The 27238-nt window shown below is 44.2% G+C and overlaps 1 protein-coding gene across 1 annotated transcript in view; it reads right to left on the reverse strand.

The window, feature by feature from the left end:
• Positions 1-27238, reverse strand: part of ITGA9 (integrin subunit alpha 9) — a 354975-nt gene that overhangs the window by 20967 nt on the left and 306770 nt on the right. Inside the window, exons 24-27 of the mRNA XM_090050256.1 lie at positions 25714-25839; positions 23581-23700; positions 19375-19476; positions 10706-10825 (exon numbers count right to left, since the gene is read on the reverse strand). Coding sequence (XP_089906382.1) covers positions 10706-10825; positions 19375-19476; positions 23581-23700; positions 25714-25839 — 468 coding nt within the window. The remainder of the gene's footprint in view (positions 1-10705; positions 10826-19374; positions 19477-23580; positions 23701-25713; positions 25840-27238) is intronic.

Below are 27238 nucleotides of genomic sequence, written 5' to 3' on the forward strand. Positions count from 1 at the left end.
GTTGATGGAGAGCAGATTCAGGCTAGATTTCAGGAGGCGCTACTTCACAGTCAGGGCGGCTAGGATCTGGAACCAACTTCCAAGAGAAGTGGTGCTCACTCCTATCCTGGGGGTCTTCAAAAAGAGGCTAGACAGCCACCTTGCTGAGGTCATTTGACCCCAGCATTCTTTCCTGCCCATGGCAGGGGGTCGGACTTGATGATCTGCTCAGATCCCTTCTGACTCTACCAACTATGAAACTATAATTGCCTGCCCCTGTGCTATAGGAATTGTAAATCTATGATTCCTGTGATGCCTACTTGGAATATTTCCATTTAGTTCAAGAAATCTCTTGCTCGAAAGGTAATATAAGAAGTTAGACATTTTCCAGTATAGGGAAATATGGCCTCTGCTACTTACTGTGACCTTGCTTTGTGCCATATTTGTATGTGCCTTCATTCTTCTGTAAACCACTAGTATTTTTTATTCTTCTTTTAGGAATTAATAGTCTAAAAGCAGACATGCAGGCTAGGGTGTTGGTATAATAAGGTAAAAAGAGAGAGAATGTTTTCTGGACTTGTAACACAGGATATAGAACAACCACTGGCAAAAAATACATGCATTTTTTTCTCTGCTGGAAACTACTGAGCTGTGTGTTTTGGCCCATTGTATAAAGACAACTTATGCTGAATGAGGCCCAAATAAGGGGAAGTGTTTCTTTCCAAAGGGGAAGCCAATGGTTTCAATGAGTCTCAACTACATAGGTGAATTTCAAGTTACCACAGCGTTGCACAGTTTAAGACATTTTCTGAATGCTCAGACAAGATATGAGGTATTTATTGATATTTCATTCAGCAATATTTAAGCAGTCTTCACTTACACATACAGGCCTATACAGTAATATATTTCAAAATTCCTCCGTTGGAGCAGTAATGGGAAACTCCTATAGTCTCTCTCTATACATGGCACTGAAATTATAGCTTACTGCATCTATGACTGTTTCATGTATCATTATTAGGATTCATCATTATTAGGATTCATTTTGCATTTTGATATGCCTCTTCATGGAGACGTTCAAAGACTGAATTCACTGAGACAATACTCAGCTAGCCAGCCTAAGATGAGTGCTCATAATTCTTTATTAGAAGCAAAAGAATATTTTCAGGCATACATTTAATGAGCAAGAGGGAAAATGGATTCTGATCAGAAGTGCTATTTTGACCAGTTTTCTTAACAACCCTGTCAGCCCTGTTCTAGAACAAGGAGTACATCAGTGTAAAAGGAATTTTCATAGTATTTTAGAGCTCATTTTATTGTACAGAGAATACAGAGACTATGGGTATGGACAGGTATTCAGTTCCATAGGTCAAGGCTGGGAAGATACAGGAGTTCCAGTCCCCTGGTTAAAGAACTACACAGCCACCTCAAAGGTGAGCTCTGCAGCCAGGGGATACTAGGGGGCTGCTCCTTCAGTCGTACCCCCTCCCAGGGAGCACAATGATTGACAGCCTCTGTTCTCCCCTGCTTGAGGAGGAGGCAGGCTGTCAATGCTAAAAATGAAATGCTGCCAAAAACAGTCCCTCCACCCTGCTGGAGTGGTAGAGGCAAGGAGAACTGCCCCAACTCCTAGACACAGCCACCCTCTGCCTTAGCGCCCCCCCAGAGGCTTCCTCTAATCTGAGACCTGGAAGCATAGCTGGGCATTCTGATAGCTTGCCATTAGGCAGGCACCCAAGGAGCCAACCATTCTTCCTCCCCTTGTACAAAGGGGGGAGAGCAGGGGACTATGGGATTCTGGGGGTCCTACTGACCCATCATGCTGTGGGAATATGCATTAAATGCTGTGCTATAAAACTTCACTAAGTGGCAAAGGTGCTCTTTGAATTATTTAAAATTTAATTTAAAAACTAACTAAATAACAAGGGCTGTAGAGCAGTTTTAAACTAAAAAAGTGAAGAAAAGCCAACAGGTACAAAAGAACACACAGGCTGGGTTGATGCAACCCCGAAGGGGATGCCATACAGATTCTATATTGTCTTGAAGAGGATAGTAGGGGAGTAAGAAGTTTATCTGTAGATAAGTGAGGGTAAGTCAGAACATGTAGATTTCCAATCAAAAAACATGAGCAGAAACAGGCAGCTGAGCAAGGACAAAATTTATAAATGCTTCTACACAAATGCCAGAGGTAAAAAGAAACAGAATTAGATGGTGAACTAGAATGCCTGGTATCAAATGGTAAAGACTTTGACATAATAGGCATCTCAGAGAATTGGTGGAAGGCTCTTATAACAGGTTACAAATGATAAAGGAATGACAGAGTAGGATGTGCAGGTGGAGGACTGGTGCTGCATGTTAAGGATAGTACAGACAGTTCCAACATAAAAATCTTATCTGAAAGGAAAGCTAATCACAGAAGCCCTGTGGGTAGAAATTCCTTATTTGAATAAAAAGAATACAGTACTAGGACTGTACTACCAACCACCTGAACAGGAATGTGATTATGAAGGTGATGAAGGGGAAAGTGATTATGAAATGCTCAGGGAGATTAGAGAAGCTGCTAAAATGAGAGGCAATAACGACAAAGCAATAATAATGGGAGACTTCAACTATCCTCACACAGACTGGGTAAACGCCTTATCAGGGTGAGATGTGAAGATAACATTTCAGGATATGATAAATGAATGCTTTCTAGAAGAACTTACCTTGGAACTGACAAAGGGAAAAGCAATTCTGGACTTAATCCTTAGTAACACATAGGACCTGGTTCAAGAGTGAGCCACTCTGTAATAGTGACCACAGTATAATCACATTTCACATTCTAGCAAGAGGGAATAAGCCAGAAAAGTTCACCACACCAATATATAACTTTAGAAAGAGAAATTCCACAAAAATGAGGAAGTTAGAAAGAAGTTTAAAGGGGTAATCAAAAACATAAAAAGCCTACAAAGCAGCTTGGAAGCCGTTTAAAAGGTGTACTCAGAGAAGATAAAAGGCCATAGCAGAGGAGCTACCATATTTCACAGTGTATAACCTAAGTTTCTGAGCCCAATTTTTAATTCTAAAAATTCAGCCTCAACTTGTACACCATATCACTGTCCCCTGCAAGTGGTGCTGGGCTCAGCACTCGACCTGACTGGGGTGTGGCAGCGAAGCACCAAGCCTGGCCCTGTCTGCCGGAAGCGGTACTGCCGAGCCCAGTCCCATCCCCTGCGAGCAGTGCCAGGCTCAGCACTCTGCTGGCACAGCTGGGCTTGGTGCAGGGTAATCCCACTCACAGAGGACAGGGAAGGGCTCAGCGCTCAGCTGGCATGGCTCAGGCAGCACTGCTCACAGGGGACGCAGGCACGCCAGCTAAGCATCAAGCCTGACACCACTCACAGGGGATGAGGATGGGGCTAGGCTCGATGCTCAGATGGCGTGGCGACATCACCTGCGAGCAGCACTGTCTAGGCTGTACCAGCCGAGCGTCAAGCCTGCCCATGCCAGCTGAACACTGAACCTGGAGCTGCTCACAGGGGACTGCTCACAGGCTCAGTGCTCAGCAGTGCTGTTCATATCAGATAGGACCAGGCTTGGTGGATGTACCCCTACCCCCTGAGTGGCACAGGGCTCAGTGCTCAGCTGGCACAGCCGAGGCAATGCCACTCACAGGGAATGGGGCCACACCACCTGAGTACTGAGCCTAGCCCCATTCCCAGAAAGTAGCACTGCAGGACATGTCCATGCCCAGGGTTCCTGGCCCACAATGAGGATGTGCAAGGGCTGGTATAAGTCAACACTATATCTCTAATCCAAAAAGTTAGGTGGACTTATACAATGGATCTATGAAATTCCTAACTTTTTGGATCAGACTTACACACCACATCAACATGACTTATACACCATGAAATACAGTAAATTAATTCTTTACATTGTTTTACTGCAAAAGATACTGGTGAAACTTCCTTGCCAGATCAGTCCTTTATAGCAGGTAGATCTAAAGAGTTAGACTGCACTGAAGTGACAACAGAAGAAGTTTTAGAACAAATCAATAAATTAAATGCTAACAAGTCACAGAATCACAGAAAAGTAGGGCTGAAAGGGAGGTCATCTAGTCCAATCTCCTGCACAAAGCAGGACCATCCCCAAATATATCACCCTAGCCAAGGTTTTGTCAAGCTGGGCCTGAAAAACCTCCAAGGATGGAGATTCCACCATCTCTCTAAGTCAGTGGTTCCCAATCTGTGGTACGCATATGACCACTGGTACACAGACAACCTGTCAGTGGTACATGTTAATAGATATATTATAAGTACTTCATATGACAAAAATTTTCTGGTGGTACTTCAGGTTGCATCGCCTTAAATTGGTGGCGTGCAAGCAGAGTTTGGGAACTGCTGCTGTAGGTAATCTGTTTCAGTGCTTCACCACCCTCCTAGTGAGAGAGCTTTTCGTAATATCCAACTTAAACTTCCCTTGCTGCAACTTGAGACTGTTACTCCTTGTTCTGTCTTCTGCCACAAGTGAAAACAGTCTAGCTCCATCCTCTTTGGAACCACCTTTCAGGTAGTTGAAGGCTGCAACTAAATCCCCCTCAGTCTTTTCTTCTCCAAACTAAACAAGCCCAGTTCCCTCAGCCTCTCCTCAGAAGTCATCTACCCTAGCCCCCTCACCATTTGTGTTGCCCTCTGCTGGACTCTCTCCAATTTGACCACGTTGGTTCTGAAGTGGAGAATCCAAAACCGGACACAGTACTCCAGGTGTGGCAAGACTAGTGCAGAATAGAGGGAAATAATCACCTCCTTCAATCTGCTGGCACTTCTACTAATACAGCCCAGTATGCCGTTAGCCTTCTTAGCAACAAGGGCACACTGCTGACTCATATCTATCTTACTGTCCACGGTAACAACCCAGGTTCTTTCCTGCAGTCCAATCAGTCCCCAGCCTGTACCAATGCATGGGATTCTTCTGTCTTAAGTGCAGGACTTTGCACTTGTCCTTCTTGAACCTCATGAGATTTTTTTTGGCCCAATCCTCCAGTTTGTCTAGGTCACTCTGAATTTTAGCCCTACCCTTCAGTGGATGCATTAGAACTATTTATCAGTTTGGATGTGTCCAAGGAAACAATGTGTAGGAATAGCTATAATTAGGGTGGCACTGGAAGAAGAGATGGAAGTGAGAAGCAAACAAGGGAGGTTGAATGGGGCATGGGGACCTGGGATAAACACAAAATGGAATGCAGCAGACTTGGAAGGAGGAGTCAGGGCAGAACTTTGGGATATTTAAACAAAACATTACAGACAAAAGGACAAGTCTTGCTAATGTGCTTTACAAGCTCCCTCAGGGTCAGTCAAGCAACCACTCTCATGAGCAGGGATCCGGGTTTTCCATTTCCCACAGAAAAACAGAGAATACCATGGATTTCCTGACTATCAGAGAAAAAATGGATTTTCCCTTTTAGCAGAGATACCTGTGCATTTTGCAAAGAGTTCCACAGGCAGGCAGAGCTCCAGCCTACAAGAGCTAATTGCAAAAATGGCAAGAAACCTCCAAACCTGTCCAGAGGGGGAGGGAGATGGGGAAAGCACAGGGCTTGAGGCTCTCAGTCACTCACAGGTAAGCTCAGGCTCACTGTTTGTTCCTGGAGCCTAATGAAGTGGGTCTTGCTGAAGGTCCCCTCTGGCAGGGCTGCAGGTTGCAAGTCATGGCTGGGGGGCACTGGTAGGGCTGGGGGAGGGCAGGTGTGGGTGATTTCCAGGGCTGGGGGAAGAGCCAGCAGGGCAGACAGGGGCAAGGCATGTGTGGGTAGGGGCTGAGGAAGCAGGGAGGTGTTGGGGGAATCCCACATGGAGTGTCTGCCAGCAGCATGTGAACCAGGAGTGGTACACTATTGACCCTTCAGGGAAGCCACACAGAAAAGCACAGAGTCTGCTCAGGCTGATAGCACAACAGTCCAGATCTATGTGCCACCAGCTGGGAAAGTACTCCATGTGGATCTTTCCCCAACACTGCCCCACTCCCTCAGTCCCCAGCCAACTTCTCACAGGAGTGCCCACCCAAACAGTGCTGTGTGGAGCAGGAGCAGCATGCTATTGGCTCAAGTGGGCTCCATGCTTCTCTGTGTGGCTTCCCTGAAGGGCTGACAGCGTGCACTCCCTGTCCATGCACCACTGGCCGGGCAGGCACTTCTGTGGGAAGCTGGCTGGGGGATGAGGGAGCAGGAAGGAGTTGGGAAAAGTCCCACATGAAGTGCCCATGCAGCCGGTAGTGTGAAGACTGGGAGTGGCATGCTATCAGCCCTACAGGGAAGCTGCACAGGGAAGTGCAGAGCCTACTTGGGCTGATAGTACATTGCTCCAGGTCCACGCACCACTGGCTGGGTGGGAGCTCCATGTGGCGCACTCCATGTGGGGAGGGAAGCAGGGAGGAAGGGAAGAGCAGAGCCATGCAGAGAAGCTGCTTGCTGCTGTGAGCTCTGCCCTGCTTCCTTCCCCTGGGCCATCCACACCCCAGTGGGCACGACCCAGTTCAGCAGGGAGCAGTGGAGCTGCATGGATAAGCTGTGAGCTCTGTGCTGCCCTGGTGACGCACTGCCTGCATGTGGAGCTTCAGTGAGAGCAGTAGTGCGGGGCTGCACCCCTCAAAGCAATGGCACACACAAGGGGTGTGTTGCCAGGGCAGCGCAGACCTCGCAATGGCGAGCAGCTTCTCCATGTGGCTCTGCTCTTCCCTGCTGTGACAGGTTGCACCAACCAGGCTGTGGAGGTTCCAAGGGAGGGCAGCAGGGTTGGAGTCCAAGCCCACAGCCCATGCCTGTCCGGGACACAGATCTGGGGGGGTGCAGGTCCCCCTACCCCCTTCAGGAGTGCATGCAGTGGCAGGGAGTCAGCACTCCCCCCCCCCAGCAGGTAGCAGGGGGAGTGGGTGCAGAGGGCTGTGGACCCAGGTCTGTAGCCTTGGCAGCTAGGGCCTTCTCTTGTACAGCTGGGGGAACAGGGGCTGTGGGTGGGGTGTGATGGGCACCAGGAAGGCTGTTGGTGCGGGGGGGAGTGAGAGGCACCATCAGGGTCAGGGGGACTGTGGGGAGCCTTTAATTTTAATAATGATTTTTGGTTTTTTATGAGAGAATTTGCAATTTTTTTTTTAATCAGAGAATTTGCAATTTTATATCAAGGAAAGCCAGGATCCCTGTTCATGAGTCAGTGAAGAAGAATTTGGTCACATCTTGAATAAAATGACCTCAGTTCCATAGATTTATACCCACTTAAACAAGAAGCGAACAGCACACAAGGTGTAAATCGAACACCAGAATAATGTGTCTAAGTACCTGGTAATCCATGGTAATTGAATAAGGATGAAACCACGTTTATTCTAGCAAAGCAAGCAATCATCAAATGTCACCACATACTGATGCTGACTTTGGAAGACCCCAAACTTTGGTTTCTGGTAAGGCCCAATCATATTGTTACAGAGGTTCATGTTACAGTTCTAGCTTTCCAGCTCTTTGTTTTATTTTAGATAAATCTTGACTTTTTAATACATAAAATCTGTGAATTATTGTAGGATGTGCTCAGCCAATTTTGGCTAATACATCTTTATAGTCAGGCAATTAAGAACTGTAACTTTCCCATGTCAGTCTTATCACACACCACTTTTAATATTGCCAGAAACGTTTCACTCTCTACTTGCCACGGTTATTAAAAATATATATATTTAAATTTATGGTTTCAAAGAACTATTAAAAGCAAACTATAGGCTGAGACTAGCAAGGCCTTACTTTTAATTATATTCCTCTGTAACAAAACCAAAGGCAACTGTGTCACTTTAATAATTTCACAGATTTCATAGACATTAGGGCTGGAAGGGACCTCGTAAGATCATCAGGTCCAGCCCCCTGCCCAAGGGCAGAAAGTCAGCTGCGGTCAAGGATCCCAGCAAGATAAGCATCCACATGTTTCTTAAAAGTGTCCAGAGCAGGCGCTTGCACCAGCTCTGAGGAGAGTCTGTTCCAGGCCTTGGGGGCTCAGACAGTAAGGAAGTTTTTCCTTATGTCCAGCCTAAAACGGTCTTGCAGGAGTTTGTGACCACTGGACCTTATCATCCCCTGGAGTGCTCTGGTGAACAAACGTTCCCCCAGATCCTGATGCACAACCCTGATGTACTTATAGGGTGCCACCAAGTCACCCCAAGCCTGCACTTCTCCAGGCTGAAGAGTCCCATAGCTCACAGTCTCTCTTCATAAGGCCTGTTCCCTTGCCCTCGGATCATGTGTGTGGCTCTCCTCTGGCCTCTTTCAAGCTTCTCCAAGTCCTTCCTAAATTGTGGAGCCCAGAATTGGACGCAGTACTCCAGCTGCAGCCTCAACAAGGCCAAGTACATCAGGAGGAAGACATCCTGGGTCTTGCTTAATTTGCATTGGTAGATGCAAGCTAGGGTTTTGTTCACTTTGCCAGTTGCAGTATTGCACTGGTGGCTCAAGTTCATCTTGTGGTCAGTCATGGCCCTCAAGTCTCTCTCGGTCATGGTACTAATAACTGTAGCATTACCGAGCCTATAAGCGAGGTGTCATTTTTTTTCCCCTTGAGGTGGAGCACCTTGCATTTCTGTATGGAATGCCATCAGGTTTTCATCTGCCCACCTTGCAAGCCTATCAAAGTTAGCCTGGATCGCCTATTCTCAAGCGTGGAAACTCTGCCCCAAAGTTTGGTGTTGTCAGTGAACTTAGCCAGTCTGCTTCTGACACCAGTGTCCAGATCGTTTATGAACACTTTAAAGAGTATAAGTATGAGAACAGAGCCTTGGGGGACACCACTAGTCACTGAATGTCATGTGGATTCAGTTCCATCAACTAGCACTCTCTGGGTCCAACCTCAGAGCTAATTTCCCAGCCATTGGACTGTAGAGTAGTAGAGGCCATAGTTGCCTAATCCATGTGACCTAGTAGACATAGCATTGGATTTTAACTTTGGAGATCTGGGTTCTATTCCCAATTCTGATATTGGTCTGGTAATCGAATTTGGGGGAAATGACTTCTCCTTGCTATGTTTCAATTTCCCTGTAAAATGGAGACAATGATTTTCCTTCCTTTGAGCCCTTTGATATCTATGGGTGAAAATAACAATCATGGAAGAAAATCACCCTCAGCTGCAAGGAATTGTTTATGATGATAAAAACTAGGTAGTGTTTTTATTACTTGTTGCCTCTCAGAGATTATTTATTCAAAATAGCAGCTTCTGTGTATATACCTGACTGGCCAATAACTCCAGTGCTCTTACAAGCTCAAAGGGCTTGATTCTCAGTCTTAAGCAAAAGTCTAGTACTTTGCTAATTGCTGTTTATTCTAAGGTATGGAACTGTATTGTGGTCTGCTGAAGAAACGTGATAAATTTTGCTATACCTATTAACTAGAATATCTTCAAATATATCCTGTAGTACAGGGGCTCAACTTCAGAAACCCAGCTATAAATATCAATCTTATGGGTATCAATATATCACAGCAATACATACTTATTTCAAAATTATGTATCACCAGAGTCAAGCCCCAGGCCTTTCATATAAGATACCTCACCATTTTGGAAATTATTTTGTCATCTCAGTACTTGAGATTTGTCACAGTCTCTGCCAAGGAGGGCAAAAATATTTTAGATATGCCAAAATCAAACAATCCGAGATACTTCACATTATAGAAAAACACCATTTTTCAAAATAAAAGAAACCAAACAAAAACTAATCTACATGTGATCTTTCTAACAAACACTTATTTTGTGGTCTACCAACCTACGGTGTGTCCTTTAAAACCACTAAAAGTCTAACCTCAGAATCCTGGCACAAGGGCAGCACACTGTACAACACACTTTTTTAAACAGAATGAATCATATTGCTGGAGCTCCACAACTAAATGTAAAATAACACTGGACTTGTTCCTTTGTGTGACTTGCTTCCCTCAACACATGTGGAAGCCTTTACAATGACCTTGTAAATTTCTGAATTTTTAAGAGGAAATCAGCATAAAAGTTCCAAGCTCCTCCCTTCCCAGGCTGACCACACTGAGTGGCTGCTATCAGGGTGCTACTACTATCTGCCCCCTTTATCAAATTATAGTGCCTGAGTTACAACAGTTATTTTATGTGGGGTAAAGGGTGACATAGTGACCACTGACTTTAGCATTAGGACTACAAGTTACTTAGCTTGTTTGGGAACATCTCTAAAAATGTCTTCAAAGAGTGGTTCTAAAGAATTCAAGCTTTGGCTTCCCTTCCTCCCCTCTTCTCCTCAACAAGAGTAGCCACAGACTGGTTTAGGGGATTCCTGTCTCTCTTATCCAGACAAGCCTACATATCCCAACTCTCAGAGGATCGCTTTATACCTTTCACTGCAACCAGAGTACAGTTCTTTTGGAAAGTCAGGAAGAAATATCTAAAAAACTTAAACATGATACAATACTTTTAAAACTGATTCTCTTTTGTTGTGAAAAAGTCCTACATTGTTCAGTATTTAACATTCTTCAATGCAAATGCCAGCTTATTATTTCATCTCTACAGCAGAAGTTTCCCTCTACCTTAGTAAGGAAAAGGATATGAAAACTCTTTTGATTTATAATGGTTTCTATAATGGTATTTAGATAAGTATTTAGCTACTAAAGCAACAGATGCTAAATGTACAGGTCATGAGATGCAGAAAGACAAATTTACATTTTATTCCAAGGTCAGGACTAATTTTGGTATTTGCTTTGCATCTATTATCTTACCTTCCATAACAGCACAGCCAACAACAGGAAGATGAGAATTCCCACCAGCAAACTGATGGCAATTATCCATCCAACTACATATCCACGAGGCTCCAGATTATGCAAGGCCTCAAAGACCACCTACAAAGCAATTAGAAAAAGATTATTTTATTATTGGAAGCAGTATGGCTTTCTATTGTACTTATCTTATGAACTTCACAGAATTTTGGCTTGCTGATCATATTTGGGTTTTTTTAATGGCAAATAAACATGGAACGCAGCCTTCACTTCCTATGTTCTGCCTATTTTTCACAAGTGATTTAAGACTTCTTTTAAAATGGGATTTGAGTATTACTAAATATCACCCAACAAATATCTGCTCCCACTCCAAATCCTTCACATCTCGCTTCTTTACCTGTCTTCAACAATGCATAGAGGCTTGCATGAAAAACTTTATCCTTCTGTGCATTCAAAATCCCATGACCTCCAGGACTGTTTTGCATTTTTTTATCTTATTCATCAAATCTTCAAGGCTTCCAAAATTGTAGACACTTTGCATGAAAAACTGTATATGCTGACATCATAATCATTTTCAATGAAGATGGGACAATGTTCCTAGCAATGTTCACTGTCTACTTTACAAGAAATTCAGAATGAATGAGGCATGGGCTCCAATCAGGACTTTCTCCCTCTTGATTCAATCTTTACATAGGTTAATAGGTGCATTGTGAGTGAAGAAAGGACTCACTATGAGGATAGTGAGGATTCCTGACCTCATTCACAGTGTACCTCTCCTTATGTATATGGTAACCATACACATATCCTAAATCAGGGATGTCAAACATAGCCCACAGAGCCACATCATCTGTCCCAGCACAACTTTTCTCCAACCCAGGCTGGGGTGAGAAACTTTCCATGGTGGCAGCAGCAGTGCTAGAGCCCCAGCAACACTGCAGAAACAAGCCTGGCACTGTGGTTTCTTTTGATAGTAGTAGCCAAGTCCTGTGATAGTATGGTGCTGCAGGGGCTTCAGTGCTACTGCTAGGGCTGTGCAAATTTCATCAGGCATTTCATTTAGTTTCAGATTCGGATGTTTTGACAATCAAAACACCAAATCTGAAACAAAATGCAAGGCTCTGAGACAGCTGTAAAACAAACTGGGCCATCCAAAATGCTTCAGACATTTTCCAAAACAATTTGGATGTTTCCTAAATGTTTCGGATGTTTCAGAGGCAGACTTGCAGGGAAAAAGAATCTAAGGGGGAGGTGTGGGGAGGACTGCTCTGATACTGACATTTGTAGCTGGCCAGTGACAATGATCTGTCCCTGAGGTCCCTTCCAATCCCAGTGCTCTGGGGGAGGGACAGAGAAGCACCATAAAAAGGCTGTTTGTGAACTGCTGTCTGCCATTTTGCAGCTGCATCTGTGAGTGTCTGGAGCAGCAACAGAGAGCAGCATTGGTAAGCTTGGCTTGTAGCTTGGTAGCGCCTTTCTACCAAGTTGTAACCATTGCCATCGATCCTTTTCTATTTACCCTTGCCTACCCTTCCCCAAAAATCCTGTTATTTGTTCTTCTTATTTTGCCCCCCCAAACAAAGAGAAAGCAGTGCTTTGCCTGGAAAACACTCAATACACATACATTTATTACATACATACTCACACAGATGCACATTTTTTCCAGCACATGAAATAAGAAGTGTGACGGAAAGGCAAGTGTCAGGTCTTTTGGCCAGGGAGGGAGAGGGGGCAGAGGGAGAGCTGTAAGTCCCCTCCCCTCCCTTCCCCCAAACTTAGACGCAGCCTCTTCCCTAGCAGGCATGAGACTTCTGGTGCTGGAGGCAGCAAGGAGGTGGGACCAGTGCCTGCATCTGGACCCCCTCCAATAACACCAGCCAAAATAATAACTCCCAGCACCACCAGCCTGACAAGGAGCACCAGCATGATAGTCTCCTCCACCCCCACCTCAGTTCCCAGCCTGAGCCTTCCAGTGCCAGAGGAAGAGCTGGATCTGGAAATAAGGGACCTGAGCAGCCTAGCAAAAGAAATTCTGGGGACTGAGGAGGAATCTGAGTTTGTGCTCCACTCCTCTCCAAGTTCCCCTAGAGCCAGGTCTCCTTCCCTGGAAGACAGTTCAGAGGAGGCCGAGGTAGAGGTTCTGGAGGCAAGTGACTCAGCTGAGTCCACTCCTCCTGTTGTGCCTCTGCCTGCTGAGGAGGGGGATTAGGCAGGATCCATACCCACACCCCAGAAGTGAGTGGGTAGTGTGGTGTGGGATCATTTTGAGGTGTCAGATGATCCCAGGTATCCTTTCTGCCTGCACTGCTGATGTAAGACCAGCTGGAGCAAGGAGGAGAAACACTACAGCACCACAGGGATGCTGATGCATCTCTGCAGGCACTGCTCCCTTGCCCTTGCTCTTCCTCAGCCTGGCACCAGTGGGAGCATGCACAAAAAGAAGTCCCCCTCTTGCTCCAAAGCCCCTGTCCCCCTGAAGCAGAGGCAAGCCACCCTGGAAAGTGGGGGAAAGGTGGGCACATGGGGGGGGCATGCTGCAAAGGCAAGTGAGATCACTGAGCATCGGGGAGGTACTTGCTCTGGATGGCCAGGGTTCAGGCAGCTCATGGTGCTCATGCCCCATCCTACCAAGTGCCTGCATGCACCATCTTGAGCAGGACTTGTGCCCTTCCTGCATGAGGGATGCAGGCAGTACTTGAGGGAGGAGCTATGCAAGGCAGGTCCACAGGTGGCCCTGCACTTTACCTCCAACATCTGGAGCAGCCAGGGTGGAGAATATGCCTCCCTCTCCCTTACACGGCATTAGTGTCATCAGTCAGGCTGTCGGTGGGCTCTCCTTCAAGCCAAGGTGAAGGATGAATCCCATATGGCAACGGAGATCATGGGGACCATAAACCATATGGTGCATGGGTGGCTTGTTGGGCAGGGTGAGCTCACCCATGGGTTCATGGTCACTGACAAGAGGGCCAACATGGGCAAGGTGGTCCGTGATGCCAACTTTGTTTTGAGAACTTTGAGCTGGTGATGGTGCTGTCACAACCGGCCAGCTCAATTCAAAGCGCAGGAAGGTGGCAGGCTACTGCCACTGCAGCATCAAATGGTGCAAAATGCTGTGGGACTAACAGGCAGAGCTGAGCATCCTGCAGCACAAAATTATGCAGGATGTGGAGACTCAGTGGAACTCCACATACCTCATGCTAGAAAGGCTGGTGGAGCAGCAGAAGGCCATCCATGAGATGGCCTTTCTTGGGGAGATTGAAATCAGTGGCCTGCTTAACAAAACAGAGTCCTAAATACATCTTTCCTCAGCTTTGCACCATAATAGAAAAAAAGGTGAGCAAATGTATTGGTTATACACAATTTCAAAGTCTTACACTTCAGTCAAAACCTATTTTTCACTGTAAAAAAAAATTCTATTCAACAAAGGGTATTTACTACCAGATATACATTTTATCCCCTAAAAAAACCACAAGGTTGTTTGGTTTGTTCTTTTTCTTAATAAGAAAGGAAAAATATTATCCCTCATTCCCCTCTCTACCCCATTCAAAAATGGGGTGACCTTTGCTCAAAGTTCTCAAATTTTAATCTGAGCAGGGACTGTTGACAGCAAAATTTTAGCCATAACGGAAAATCTGGGAAATTGTAAGTGACTAACAATAGAGAGATTGAATTCAAAACTGTAAAGCAGTAAAAATGATATGTTGATAGTAGTCTTATGCAGAGTTTAGATTATGGATTGTATACAATGGTTTTTATAGGGATGATCCTGCCTCAGGCAGAGGGTTGGAATAGATGACATCTGGAAGTCCCTTCCAGTCCTACTTCTCTATGACTCCATGACTCCCACATATGAAATATCCATAAGGTGGTCACCCACTCTTCCCTTCTTCCAGTGCTGTGATCTCTGCTGTTACTGCTGCTAACAGCACAGTTCATAGGAGAGCAATGATGATGTGATACCCTACAAACATACATACCATACAGTCATTCTGCATAGAAATGTAATGTATATGTGAAAGGAAGCCAAATTTGTATTCTATCACCATTAATGGTATCCACCCAAATAAGTCTGTATTAAGCTGATAAGACTTCACATTTTGAGAGCGATTTGTACAGATCCTTTTTTCCCTGCCATGCAAACAGTTTTCACAGTGATTGACAATTCTATCTTTCCAACAGCCATCTGTTCTCAATGAAACGCTGAACTACTGTTAATCAGTGGCTGTCATTTTCAAAATATTTTCTTATAGCCAATTTTCTTAGAATGCACAAACTGTTCTGTAACTGGTACTAAAGAGGTGGCCATTTTTTCCCTCCAAAATGAACAGTTTCAACAGCAATTCCAGGACAGACTTTTCTTTAGTAGGCAATTTCTGTGAGAAAGAGAATTCAAACACAGTCTGGAACCAGACCAATGGAAGTCATTAAATCTAGCCCCCTGAAATTTCAGACAGCCATGTAACAGAAGTTTATTCCAAGAAAGTTACACAAGATAGTCTTGTGTACAAGACACAAGATCTTGTAGGACTGACAAGATCTTGTCTTTGGATATCATTTCCTGGGGATCCCAGGAAATACATTATTGAAAAAAGAGGTTTTGTGTGTTAGAAACTATTATACCTATAGAAAGTCTGCATGTTAAACATTGCTTGCAGTGAAGTATCCCAGTACCTTTTCACCTCTATGCCAATTTCTGTCTCAAGACAAACTGTGACAACGAGGGAAAATATATCCATTATCTTTTATGACGTGTGTGTGTGTGTGTGTGTCTCCTTGCTTAATTGCGTATTGCTGTCTGCAACATACAGAAAGGCAGCTGTAAAGTGTTTCTTACAAAACCACCAAGAAAAGTAAAACAATGAAAATAATAAGACAGCAGGTACCCAGCTTCAAAGGAGTTACGATAAATAAGCTGAGTTGGCCATCAGCTTAAGGAAGAAGCTACTTTGCTGGCTCCATCCAGGATAAGATGTTTCACTCTTCCCACAGCTAAGCTAAAGATCAGAGGAGCCCTACAAATCTTAAAAAGACTCTCCAAAAGGACAGGGAGTTGATGAGTTGGAAGAACTTGCCTATTCCAAGTCAGATATGGGGAATAAGCCAGACCTTCCTGAGCTATAGGTAGATACGGGAAACATAAGTAAGAGAATATGAATAGATATCTCTTTGCTATTTAAATTCTTTCTCTAAGCATTGTATAGCTTTCAGCTAAATAAATCATGCTTTGTTTTGAAGAAGCCATTCCTGAATAACTTAAAACATGTGCATGCTCCTAGAGGAAAACCCTTGCAGGTCCAACTTTAGGTAGATGTATGTGAAGTAGTCAGGAGTAGTCCCCAGAGGATGGTAACTCTGGTTCTGGTTTGAAATGGAAGAAAATGTAGAAGTACCCCCAAGACAGATAAAGGCCCAAGGCTGATGGCTATGGGAAAATACTGGTAAGACCCTAAGAAAAGAGGAAACCACTCTAAAACTACCTTCTAGCTTTTGGGGTAGTCTCATAGTTTCATAGTTGGTAGGGTCGGAAGCAGATCAGCAAGTCCGACCCCCTGCCATGGCAGGAAAGAGTACTGGGGTCAAACAACCCCGGCAAGATGTCTATCTAGCCTCCTTTGAAGACCCCCAGCATAGGAGCGAGGACCACTTCCCTTGGAAGTTGGTTCCAGATCCTAGCCATCCGGACTGTGAAGTAGTGCCTCCTGATATCTAGCCTGAATCTACTCTCCATCAACTTATGGCCGTTATTCCTCGTTACTCCCAGTAGTGCTCGGGGGAACAGGGACTCTCCCATTGCCTGCTGGTCTCCCTTGGCCTGTTTACAGATGGCCACCAGATCCCCTCTCAGCCTTCTTTTGTGGAGGCTGAACAGGTTCAGGCCCCATAGCCTCTTCTCGTAGGGCCTGCCCTGTTCCCCCTGATCATGAGAATGGCCCTCCTGTGGACACTCTCCATGTTGTCCACATCCCTCCTGAAGTGTGGCACCCAGAACTGGATGCAGTACTCCAGCTGCGCCCTGACCAATGTCGCATAGAGGGGGAGGATCACCTCCTTGGACCTGCTCATGATGCATCTGTGGATGCATGACAAGGTGCGGTTAGCCTTCTTCACTACATCCCCACATTGGTGGCCCATGTTCATCTTAGAGTCTATAACAGTCGAAGATCCTTTTCTGCCTCTCTGCTAATGAGAGGGAAGTTCCCCAGCCTGTAGGTATGCTGCTGGTTGATTCTTTCTTCCTAGGTGCAGGACCCTGCACTTGTCAGTCTTGAAACCCATCCTGTCCTCATCCTTTGACTTAACTTAATTGTGTTGCAGAACCAGGAGGCATTTGAGCTTGTGTTTTCCTTCATAAGCCCAAACTAAATAAACTCTCAGCTTCTCAAGAGAAGAACCCAGAATTATTAGATTCATCTGAATGGAAAAAAAGTCAGGCTTTCCTTGCCTCCCTGCTGGGTTTTCATTATCACATCTTCCCTTCAGAGCTGTATTCCACCTCCTGTACATCAACTGCAATTTTATGGCACTATCCCTGGATCTGACAAGTCAATCATTACTGTCTTCTAAGATTAAAATATTGGCTTGTGAAATATTTGGGGGGGGAGGAAATGAGAGACAAGTCTACCTGCAACCCCATGGACTCAAAAATAAAGCATTTCACCACTGAGAAACTATTAGTTAAACATCAGTTCCATCCAGTGTGCAATGATGTAAATATTAACACCGCAGTCCTGATAGATGAGACTAATTACATGAACAAGGCAAGTGAGCTATTGACGTTGGAAAAACAATACATCAGCCAAAAAATTCAGGGGAGCTGCTGATAGTCGTCTGTGGTGTGCTCTAAATTCATGCATCCTTTCTGAATAAAGGAAGTTCAAATAATATTTTCCAAAAGAGACATTCTTGACAATTTATAGGCCTTTATATAAGGTTTGGCTTTCCCCTTTCAAAGTCATGTAAATAGACTTGTCCTGGTGCATTAATACACTAATTTGGGATTTTCCCCACTTCTGTTTTACACTGTCCCCTTTTAAAATTACTTAAGGTATGTAACTGGTGTTAAACTACAAGTTTCCAATGAAATCAAAGATAGCAAGTCTGCAGGACTATTTAAGCCAATCTTAATTAATAAGTCTACCTTGAGTTCCCACACTAAGACACTGACTGAAATTACCGTGGTGGAGTGGACCCAGACAATTTTGCTTGGCATGCAAAGAGAACAAATTTATCAGCTGATTCAACAACTGCTCAGAGGAACTCATTGGCCAAATGGATATGATACAGCATTCAGTGGTGAACAGCAGGACAACAGAAGGGGATTTTCAAAAGAATGGAAGAGTAGACAAAGAAATTGTATTTCTCCCGTTTCTAGTTACAGTTGAATAACTGTGGCTTGTAACAAGTATTGTTTGTTACAGCATTCCACCAGAAGAGGGAGAAAGGGGGAAAAAAACTGAATACATTGAGCCAAACCACGTCTTAATTTTTTCCTTGAATGTGCCAGAATAGAAACGCCAACAGACATATGAAAACAACACAAAGAAGATTGAAAAAAGCATTCACATTAGGAAAGGGTGAAATTATCAAATGGAGTTACACTGTTAAAATATGCCAAGTATGTACCCTTTCAGTAGAAGCTTCCCAGAAACTAGAAACCTTTTGTAGCCTATATGATGAACTTTGTAATCACTGCAAGTCAAGGCTGGATGAAAGGCCTTCCAGGGACAGGAAAGGGACAGTATTTTTTTCCAAGCACATGATAACAGTGAAATATAGCAGACCTCCCATTCCTGGATAAAAGCATCAAATAATAATAATCCCTTACATTTAAGAAATGTCCATCACACTGAAAGATCACCAAAATAATCTGCAAATGGTAATGTACAGCAGTGAAAGTCTGGCCCCATTTACATTGAGTTCCCAGGGGCTAGGATTTACCAGCTCCCAGCTGTTGCTTCACTTATTAATGAAATGTAATCACAGAAGACCAAGAGCCAGCAGCAAAGAGAGATCCACCCTAGGTAGGGTACTAGAAAGTGCTGCAAGTCACTTACAAGGTACACCGGCAGAGGTGTGGGGAAGTGTGGCTATAGCTATGCCAAAGACTGATTTTTCAGATAAGCTGCTCAACCAATATTGATTTAGCTTTCTGTTGAAAAAAAGACTAACAGCTATTGATAAACTAGGATAGTATTTGCATAATTCTTCTGAATAGGGGCACACTTGTAAACACCTGGTCAAAAGCCTAGCTAAAACTGTGGGACTGCGTAGCCATTTATAAGCTATTAATAATAATGTCATACTCAAAAAGATTTTGGTTTGGAAAAATGGAGTTTCAGGGAGAATCTGAATTAGATTAAAGCAAACATCAACCTCAGAATAGGAGGCAGAACCTATTATTGGCAAAGGTATTCTGAAAGCCATTACACCTCTGGCTAAGGGCAACACAAAATATACTGCTACACATAAGCATGCCATCACAGTGAATGATATTATCATGGTGAGCAAAACCACAGAAGCATTAGGCAGCAGCACTCTTTTCTCAAAGGAAGTCAGACTCACTTGGAGTTGGCCAAACCCCCAGCCTGACCACAAATTCCAGCCGCCTTGCTCCTTGAAGGCATTCCAAACCAGTGGGATCTGGAGACCTCTCTCTTCAAAACTCATTTACTTACTGTTGCATCTTCAGAATTCCCATTTGGCACTTCCACCACCCTGAGTGTTGTGTCGACCCTCACCTTCGCCCTGGTCACAAACTGGATGACTGATGCGCTGTCCTGAGGATTTAAAAAAAATAGAGGCAGTCAAAACAGCCCTTTCCAAGCTGGAGGCAAGGATTACATTGGTAATTATTACCTGAAGCAGAATGCGTCTTTGGACTAGTGACCTGCTATACAGAGTCCATTATCTCAGATTTAAATTAAACCCATTTCACAAAATGAAATATGTTGTGGGCTCTCTAAAAAAAACAGCACCCTTGGTTTGGTCTGTTTTAAAAGTCCCTCAAACTTACAGTGCAAGCACAAAAATACAGAGAGTACTGCCAATCCACACAAACAAGTTAAATCTTAACTGCTTCAAACCACTGCTTGGTTCCCAAATGCTTAGAAAGATGTATGGAAGCTGGGATGGACTCAAGTATGGTATATGATAAAAATTGTTTAATTACTTAAAATAAAACTAGCCAGAGCACACGGCAAAAGGTTGAAATGTTAGATTTATATTTCCCATAGTAACATATACTTTACCCTGTATTTTATACAATAGATTTAAACATATTTTCTAACCAGCTGCTCTTTTTGCACTTTTACACTGTAGATTTGTAGGATTCTTATTATTTAGGGCTAGAATTCAGATCTTAGCATTTAGTATGTGTAACACCTTTCCCCCATGGAACAAGATAGTGTGGTTCTCATGTTCCTTTCGGAGAAGAGATGCATGCATCCCAACATAGCATTCCCACTGCAGACCCTGCCCACATCCCTTCTCTGGAAAGTTGTGATCCCACACTCTCCCTAGCACAAGCGATAAAGGGTACCCTAGCACATCACTATGAAATGCAGTGAACAAAACTGACACTTGCATTGCATGAATAAGCTGGTAATTAAGGTCACAGGTGTACCCATTTACAGGTGCAGTTAAAATTCTGCATACATGATACTTAGGGGAAAAGTAGACACAGGCTTGCTACAGGGTCTGGGCACAGGGCTAAATTCCATAAATGCACAGTTAGTGCATGCATCCTCTGACTTAACTTGCTTATGTGAAGGTCTCTTATATGGGCATAACTGAAACATCTGAAATAGGCCTAGTGTAAATTCTCAATTTCCAAATATGGATAAGTAACAACATGCAAGGTCCTTCAGCTGAAAAGAGCCAAACTGATTTAATCAACGTTTGCAGAGTCTGTAGGCAAAGATCTGTCCGTTTCTTACTTTACAGACAGATTTAAAAGATTTATTTTATCATTCTCCCCATTTATCTTATAAGATCACAACCTTACAGAATCTCGCTGTGGCTATACTGCTGGACTTCCTCCCACTCAAAATAAGCTTATCAAGAAAATAAGGGGAAATAAAATAAATCTTTCTAAGTATACAAATTTGTTTCATTCATCAGCATAAGAGAGCACTGTACTTAGGCTGCTATCATTTGCTTCTTCCCACACGTCACGCACATTCTTATCATGGTTATGGTATTTCTTCTTTCTATGACACACAGTTGAAATAAAAGATTAAAAATACTTCTCAGACCTCTTTCTCTATCTCAGTCACATGCAGATAAGGATAAATGCAAGGATCACTGTCTGTTCATACTTTCTAATAAGCTCTCTGCAGGTAGGGTGAGTTTTCTTAGTTATTTTCAACTACACCAATCTCTAAATTTAATTTATTTATATTTTTAAGATACTTGGGAAAAATCAGCAAGCCCAGGATTAACATTGCTCATAAATGTGTCCTTTTAAATAATTGTTTATAATATATGCTCCATTCAGATTGGACAGTGCATGGTGATGAGCGTTTGCTAGGAAAGGCTGAGCACCCTCATGTCCTACTAAATGTAACGAGCAATTGCAGATTCTTAACATCCCATAGGAGTAACATCCTTTAGTCCCTCCTTCTGGATTTTTTACACTCTAATTACAGTGTTACAGGAAGTAACATACCATTCTCAAGAGTTTTCAAGTGTACCACAGTACCCAAAATCAACTAGAGAATGGCTGGACAATGGCTGGCCATGAAAATGATGGGGTCAGTTTTATAAAAAATAACCAAAGGCATAACAGGCTAGCTCCATGCTCTCCAAGGTGCTGCCCAGGACTGCTGTCCTGGTCACCCCTCTTCCCCTCCAGTTATTTTACTGCAATGACACAGGTAAGGGAAAAAAAAAAAAAGATGAAGGCCTTAAATAATAGGTTGTGGATAGCGCTGTGTGAAAGGGCTATGTTTTGTTTCCGTTTCAGATTCAGCCACTTCGGAAGGATAGTGATTTGTTTCCAGGGTTCAGATCACTGTTCCATTTCAATTTGGCTGAATCCATTTTGGAGTTTTGATGCTGTTTCGGCGCTGATTCGGAGCCTCGGATCAGCTGGGGTGAGGCAGGCACAGCCATGAGGTTGCAGGTCCTCCTGCAGCTCCCCCGGCTCTGCCTGCCTCTCCCCAAGGCCCCCATGGCTGCCTGCCTCTCCCCAAAGCCCCCATGGCTCCCCTGCCTGACCCCATCACTCAGCCGGCCCCATGCACCTGGCACAAAAAAGCCCTGCACTCGCTGGCTATAGCAGCAGTGTTCAGGCCTCTGAGAGCTCATGGCAGAGCCCCCTCGAGCAGCAGGGGGCAGTGGGGATCATACCCCCCCACTTGGCAACAGCACGGCAACTGTCGCATTGCATGGGTGCGGCATGGCTGGGAGCTACGGAGGTTCCACCTGTCAGCCGGAGCCCAGCACTGCTCAGCCCCAGCTCTCAGACAGTGCACAGCGCCCTGCCAAGCCACACTGCATCTGTGCCATGAGGCAGCTGCCACATGGGTGCTAGGCAGGGGGAGTGATCCCCACTGCCTTCCATTGCCCCACACTGCATGGCGGGACTCTGCCATGAGTCCTCAGAGGCCCTGATTGCCACTGCTACAGCTGGTGAGTGTAGGGCTTTTTTGTTTTTTTTGTTTTTGAAGTGCCAGGAGGCTGGAGCCAGGTTGGGGATGGGGCCGGGCAGGGCAGTCATGTGGGCTTCTCCTGCAGCTCTTTCAGCTATGCCTGCTTCTGCCCTGGTGGGGGAAGCCATGGGAGAAGTCTATATAGCTGCGCCCAGCCCCATCCCTCACCCAGCCCCAGCCTCCCAGCACTTTAAAAGGAGGGCTGCAGAGCTGTGCTGGACTCTTCCTGGGGGGGAACAGACACCCAGATCTGCACACGGGATGAGAGCAGGCTGCTGTCCCTCCTCCAGAGTGCTGGGATTGGAAGGGACCTCAGCATTGGTGATATGTATGGGGTGCGCTTGGGTGCACATGCACCCATTGAGATTGGCGGTGCACCCCCTGAGAAAAGCACTGCTGATGCTGCCAGAGGCACCTGTGGGCAGTTGCTGCTCACCCCCGCTCCCCTCCCCTCACCACTAGTAGCGTCTGCGGGTGGTTGCTGATGCTGCTGGCTGCTGCCAACACTACCGGTGGTGTCTGTGGGTGGTTCTGGGAGCTTCCTTGAATCCTGCTCATTCCCCACTCTTTTGTCCAATTTGCATACACACAGAGACAGACATATATAAGCCATTCTTCTGAAATGAGAGTGGAGAACTTTAACATTCTTTTTCTCTCATTTATCCCAGCTCAGACTGAGTGGCTCCTCATGTGCTTCTGTAGTGATTGAATAAGGATTTTGAGTATAGGAATGTATGCCTAGTAAAGCCATCTCTCAGAGAGATAAAGACGAGAACTGAATAGCCAATGCTGATATTTTTCCCTCGGGAAATTTAGGGGAAAACACACTTTTCTAAATGCCCTGCTAATAGCTCATTGTATTTTCTACAAGAAAAGCAAAACCTTTTTTTTCTGTTTACAAAGGCCATTTTCATTATTTTTTGGGGGGGATTCAATAACAATTCTTAGATTTCAAAACCAAAAATCTGAAAAATAATATAAATATTATAATAATATTTTTTTTAAAATATCATTCATATTATGACTTCTGGCTTTCAATAGAAAACCATTTTTTCATCAGTAAACTTTTGTCTGAGCACATTGTAGCCAGCAGTAAACACCAGTAGACCAGTTCAAGATATGTTGTGAACAACTAGGGAAAAATCCAATCCTGCTCGCATACTCACATTTATTGGCATATTTAAGGCAGTATGTAGAATATGTACCAGGATGTGAGGAGGAAGCCCTTACCTTCTTTAATATCTCAGTATTCAGCAGCATGTAAATATCTATATTGCGGGATTCTGCTTTAGCTAGTGAGCTTAAATTACAGCGCACAATTAAGCAGGACCGTCCTGGTCTTTCACAATCCTATAGGAAGTAAGTAAAAAACTGTAAGATACAGTAGGCAAGGAGAAATCTTCCATTTAAAACTACATCCCAATACAATCCATTCTGAATGAGAGCACAAGAATAATCATGCAAATAATCATAACACTTTCTTTGTGTAAAAATCTGTTTTCAGAATTCGCACAATTATACAACTTTCAGAACTTAACACAACAAGCCAGGTGAAATTCATCCCTGCACAGAGAATCAAGCTGTGCAAGGCTTATGCACTGTTTACAGCTCACTTCATCTGGACCTGAAGGTTGCATACAATCTGATACTGGTTAATTCCCCAGGGCTGAGTCTCAACCCCAGTGTATAAACCCTGTTCTCTATTAGCCTTTGGTTAAAATACTCCCTATTGGATTTCATCAAACTGCATTTAGAAACTGAATATTTAATAATACAATGTGGTTGTGCATTAAAAGACTAATTAAGAATTTATCTGATAAACTAGGAGACCATCAGTTGGAAAATAGAGAAAAGAAACATCTGCATGTGTTCATTAATCATACAATGACTATGAACCATTTACATAATACAGCCATACAAAAGCAAGTTCTGTCCTAGGCAAGTATTTCCTGCAGAGATAAAGAAGTATTAATGCCATTGCACAAGACACTGGAAGGGCTCCTCTGGGATACAGTGTACAATTCTGGTCACCCATGATCAAGAAAGATGAACTGTAGGCTACAAATGAGAATTTAAAAGTGTGTGGTTTCTTCAGCCTAGCAATATGAAGGCTAAGAAGTCCAGAGAAGAGCCACACACATGATCAGAGGTCAGGAAAGCAGACCTTATGATAAGAGGCTGAGAGCCATGAGGCTCTTCAGCCTGGAAAAGCACAGGCTCAGGGGTGATCTGGTGTCCACTTATAAGTTTATCAGGAGTGCTCATCAGGATCTGGGGGGATGTCTGTTCACCAGAGCATCCCAAGGGATGACAAGATCGAACGGTCATAAACTCCACCGCGACCGATTCAGGCTGGACATAAGAAAGAACTTCTTTACTGCCCAAGCCCCCAAGGTTTGGAATAGACTGCCACCGGAGGTGGTTCAAGCACCCACTTTGAACGCCTTCAACACGTATTTGGATGCTTATCTTGCTGGGATCCTATGATCCCAGCTGACTTCCTGCCCCTAGGGCAGGGGGCTGGACTTGATGATCCTCCAGGGTCCTTTCCAGCACAAATGTCTATGAAATCTATGAAATATGTTCCTCTGTAACTTAGAGTAGGTCCTCCTCATTGGGTCTCTCAAGTGATTTTTTTTTAAGAACCACTTCCTGCCCTTGCAGTAGCAGGCCACTGACAGTGCCCTCATGCTCCAATATTACATGGGGCAGGGGAGGGTGTCCTCAGCATTTTTGGCCGATGTGCCTGATAGTTGTGCAATAGGCCTGTTTGTGTAATCTTAAGACTAGTTTATAAAACACTCATATAGGATAGTTTGGATAGAGATGATTCTGCTTTAAACAGGGGGTTGGACTAGATGACCTCCTGAAGTCCCTTCCAGTCCCACATTTCTTTGATTCTATAACTAGTTCTTCTCTCTCCTACTAGAGAAGGAAAAGAACCATTTAATCAAAGGCCAACGTCGACACAAAAATGAAAATAGATATTAAGTGGCCATGAATAAATCTGGGCTAAAAACTAGAAGAAAGTTTCTAACTGTCAGAGAAATGAGGTTTCAGAACAGACTTCCATAAAAGTGGGTGCAAAAAAACCAACTGGTTTTGAGATGGATTTTGATCAGTTTATGAAAGGGATCATAGGATAAGGTTGCCTATGATAATAAGGGACTGTGTTTGATAAGTTGGGTGGTCCCCTCCAATTCTGTTTCTAAGGCTCTAGCAGTGCCATAATAAAATGCCAAATTTACTTCAGTTACTCTGTAAAGAAAAACCTAGTGGAGTTTTTCACGTTTCCATTTGAGAAAACATTTATAATATACAAACCTTTTGATTTTAAAATTTTAGACAGGTATAATTTCTTACCAGAACTTTTCTGCCAGACTTCGTAAAAAAAGCAAATATTGTATGAAAAATGTTGTCATTCTCCTGAGGGATGATGCACGGATTAGGGTTTTTCTGAAAAGAGCAGTTTCCTTTGTCCTGAGCAACCTGAAAGCACAATTAAGATTGTGAGGAGCGTACAGTTACTATTTACAACACTGACTCTCAACTACAGTGATGCAGCACCCTAGAGCAGTGGTTCTCAACCTTTTTTTGTACCAGGACCCATTTGTAAACTCCGATGGCCAGTCCTGACCCAGCAAATAGGTTAAGTAGAATACAACCCCCTGGCCTTGCCGGTGCCCCTCACTCCTGACCCAATGTCCCAGACCCCCAAATGAATGGGGCATGGGGTGGGTATGTGAGGTGGCAGGGGTGTGTGGAGGGCATGGGGGCCCCCAGGAAGTCTCTTGCAGACTGGAACTCTGCCAGCCTGCAAGGGAAAAACCACGGTTTCCCACATTTTTCTTCCCTAAAGGAGAATCCATTTTTGAAGTTTGTTCACAACCCTTTCATAAATTCTTGTGACCCACGGGTTGACAAACACTGCAAGAGTACTGCAAGATCCTTTCATGTGTAATGAGGGGTGTAACAAATTATTAGCACCGTTATATATGAAAATACCTACACATGATTAACAATATAACCCAGGGACTTCAAACAGGAATCTATAGTGTCAAAAGCATTCTTAACTGTTGTGGTCTTTCTGGGCATTTTTATACATGCATGTGCTGCAGCGCTGGGTGCTTTGAAAAGCACCTGGCACTGCGATGCATACAGTTGTATAAGCAGTGAAATATGCATCAGCATGCAGAAAATGGCAGCAGTTCAAAAGTGCACTGCTGCCATTTTCTCCACGCTAGCGCACATTTCGCCACTTATACAACCGCAAGCAGCACAGCGCAGTATGTGTCAGCTCGCATGCAGAGAAGACTTGATTAATCAAGTCTACTCTGATGCACCTAATCTCCAGTGCTTCACAGTGTGAAAAAGTAGGTATATAAATGCCCTCTGAGTTCTTTGCAACAGAAGAATTGCCCTGTTAGTTTTATGTAGTGGAAGCTAAGAGCTTCCCCTATCGAGGGGTGCCCTGAGTGTAAAAAGACTGAGAACCACTGATTTATAGTGTTGTTGTTGTTGTTGTTGTTGTGTCACAACCCCGTTACAGCAGTTACTCTTTGGTGTTTCAGGCAACTTATGTGTAGGAGTGAAAATCAGTATGGCCTTGCAAATCTTTGTAATTGTATCCCAGCCAGTCACAAAATATATTTTACTTTTATCATAAGTAATAATAAAGAAGATAATGCTAACTTACAGCATCAATTCCATATTTACAGGCATGGGAGAACAGGGGGGAAACTTCAAGGGAGAACAGGGTGTGGAGGCAGGCACAGGGCCAAGGAGTGAAAGGACAGGCTGCAGGGGGAGCAGAGGTGGGGTAGAGAGGGAGTGGGGGGGGGGTCAGGCAACAGGGAGCACAGATGAGGGGGAAACAAGCAAGAGGGGA

Source organism: Crocodylus siamensis, chromosome 5 (assembly GCF_052110815.1).
Source record: "Crocodylus siamensis isolate JL-2025a chromosome 5, ASM5211081v1, whole genome shotgun sequence".
NCBI lineage: Eukaryota > Metazoa > Chordata > Crocodylia > Crocodylidae > Crocodylus > Crocodylus siamensis.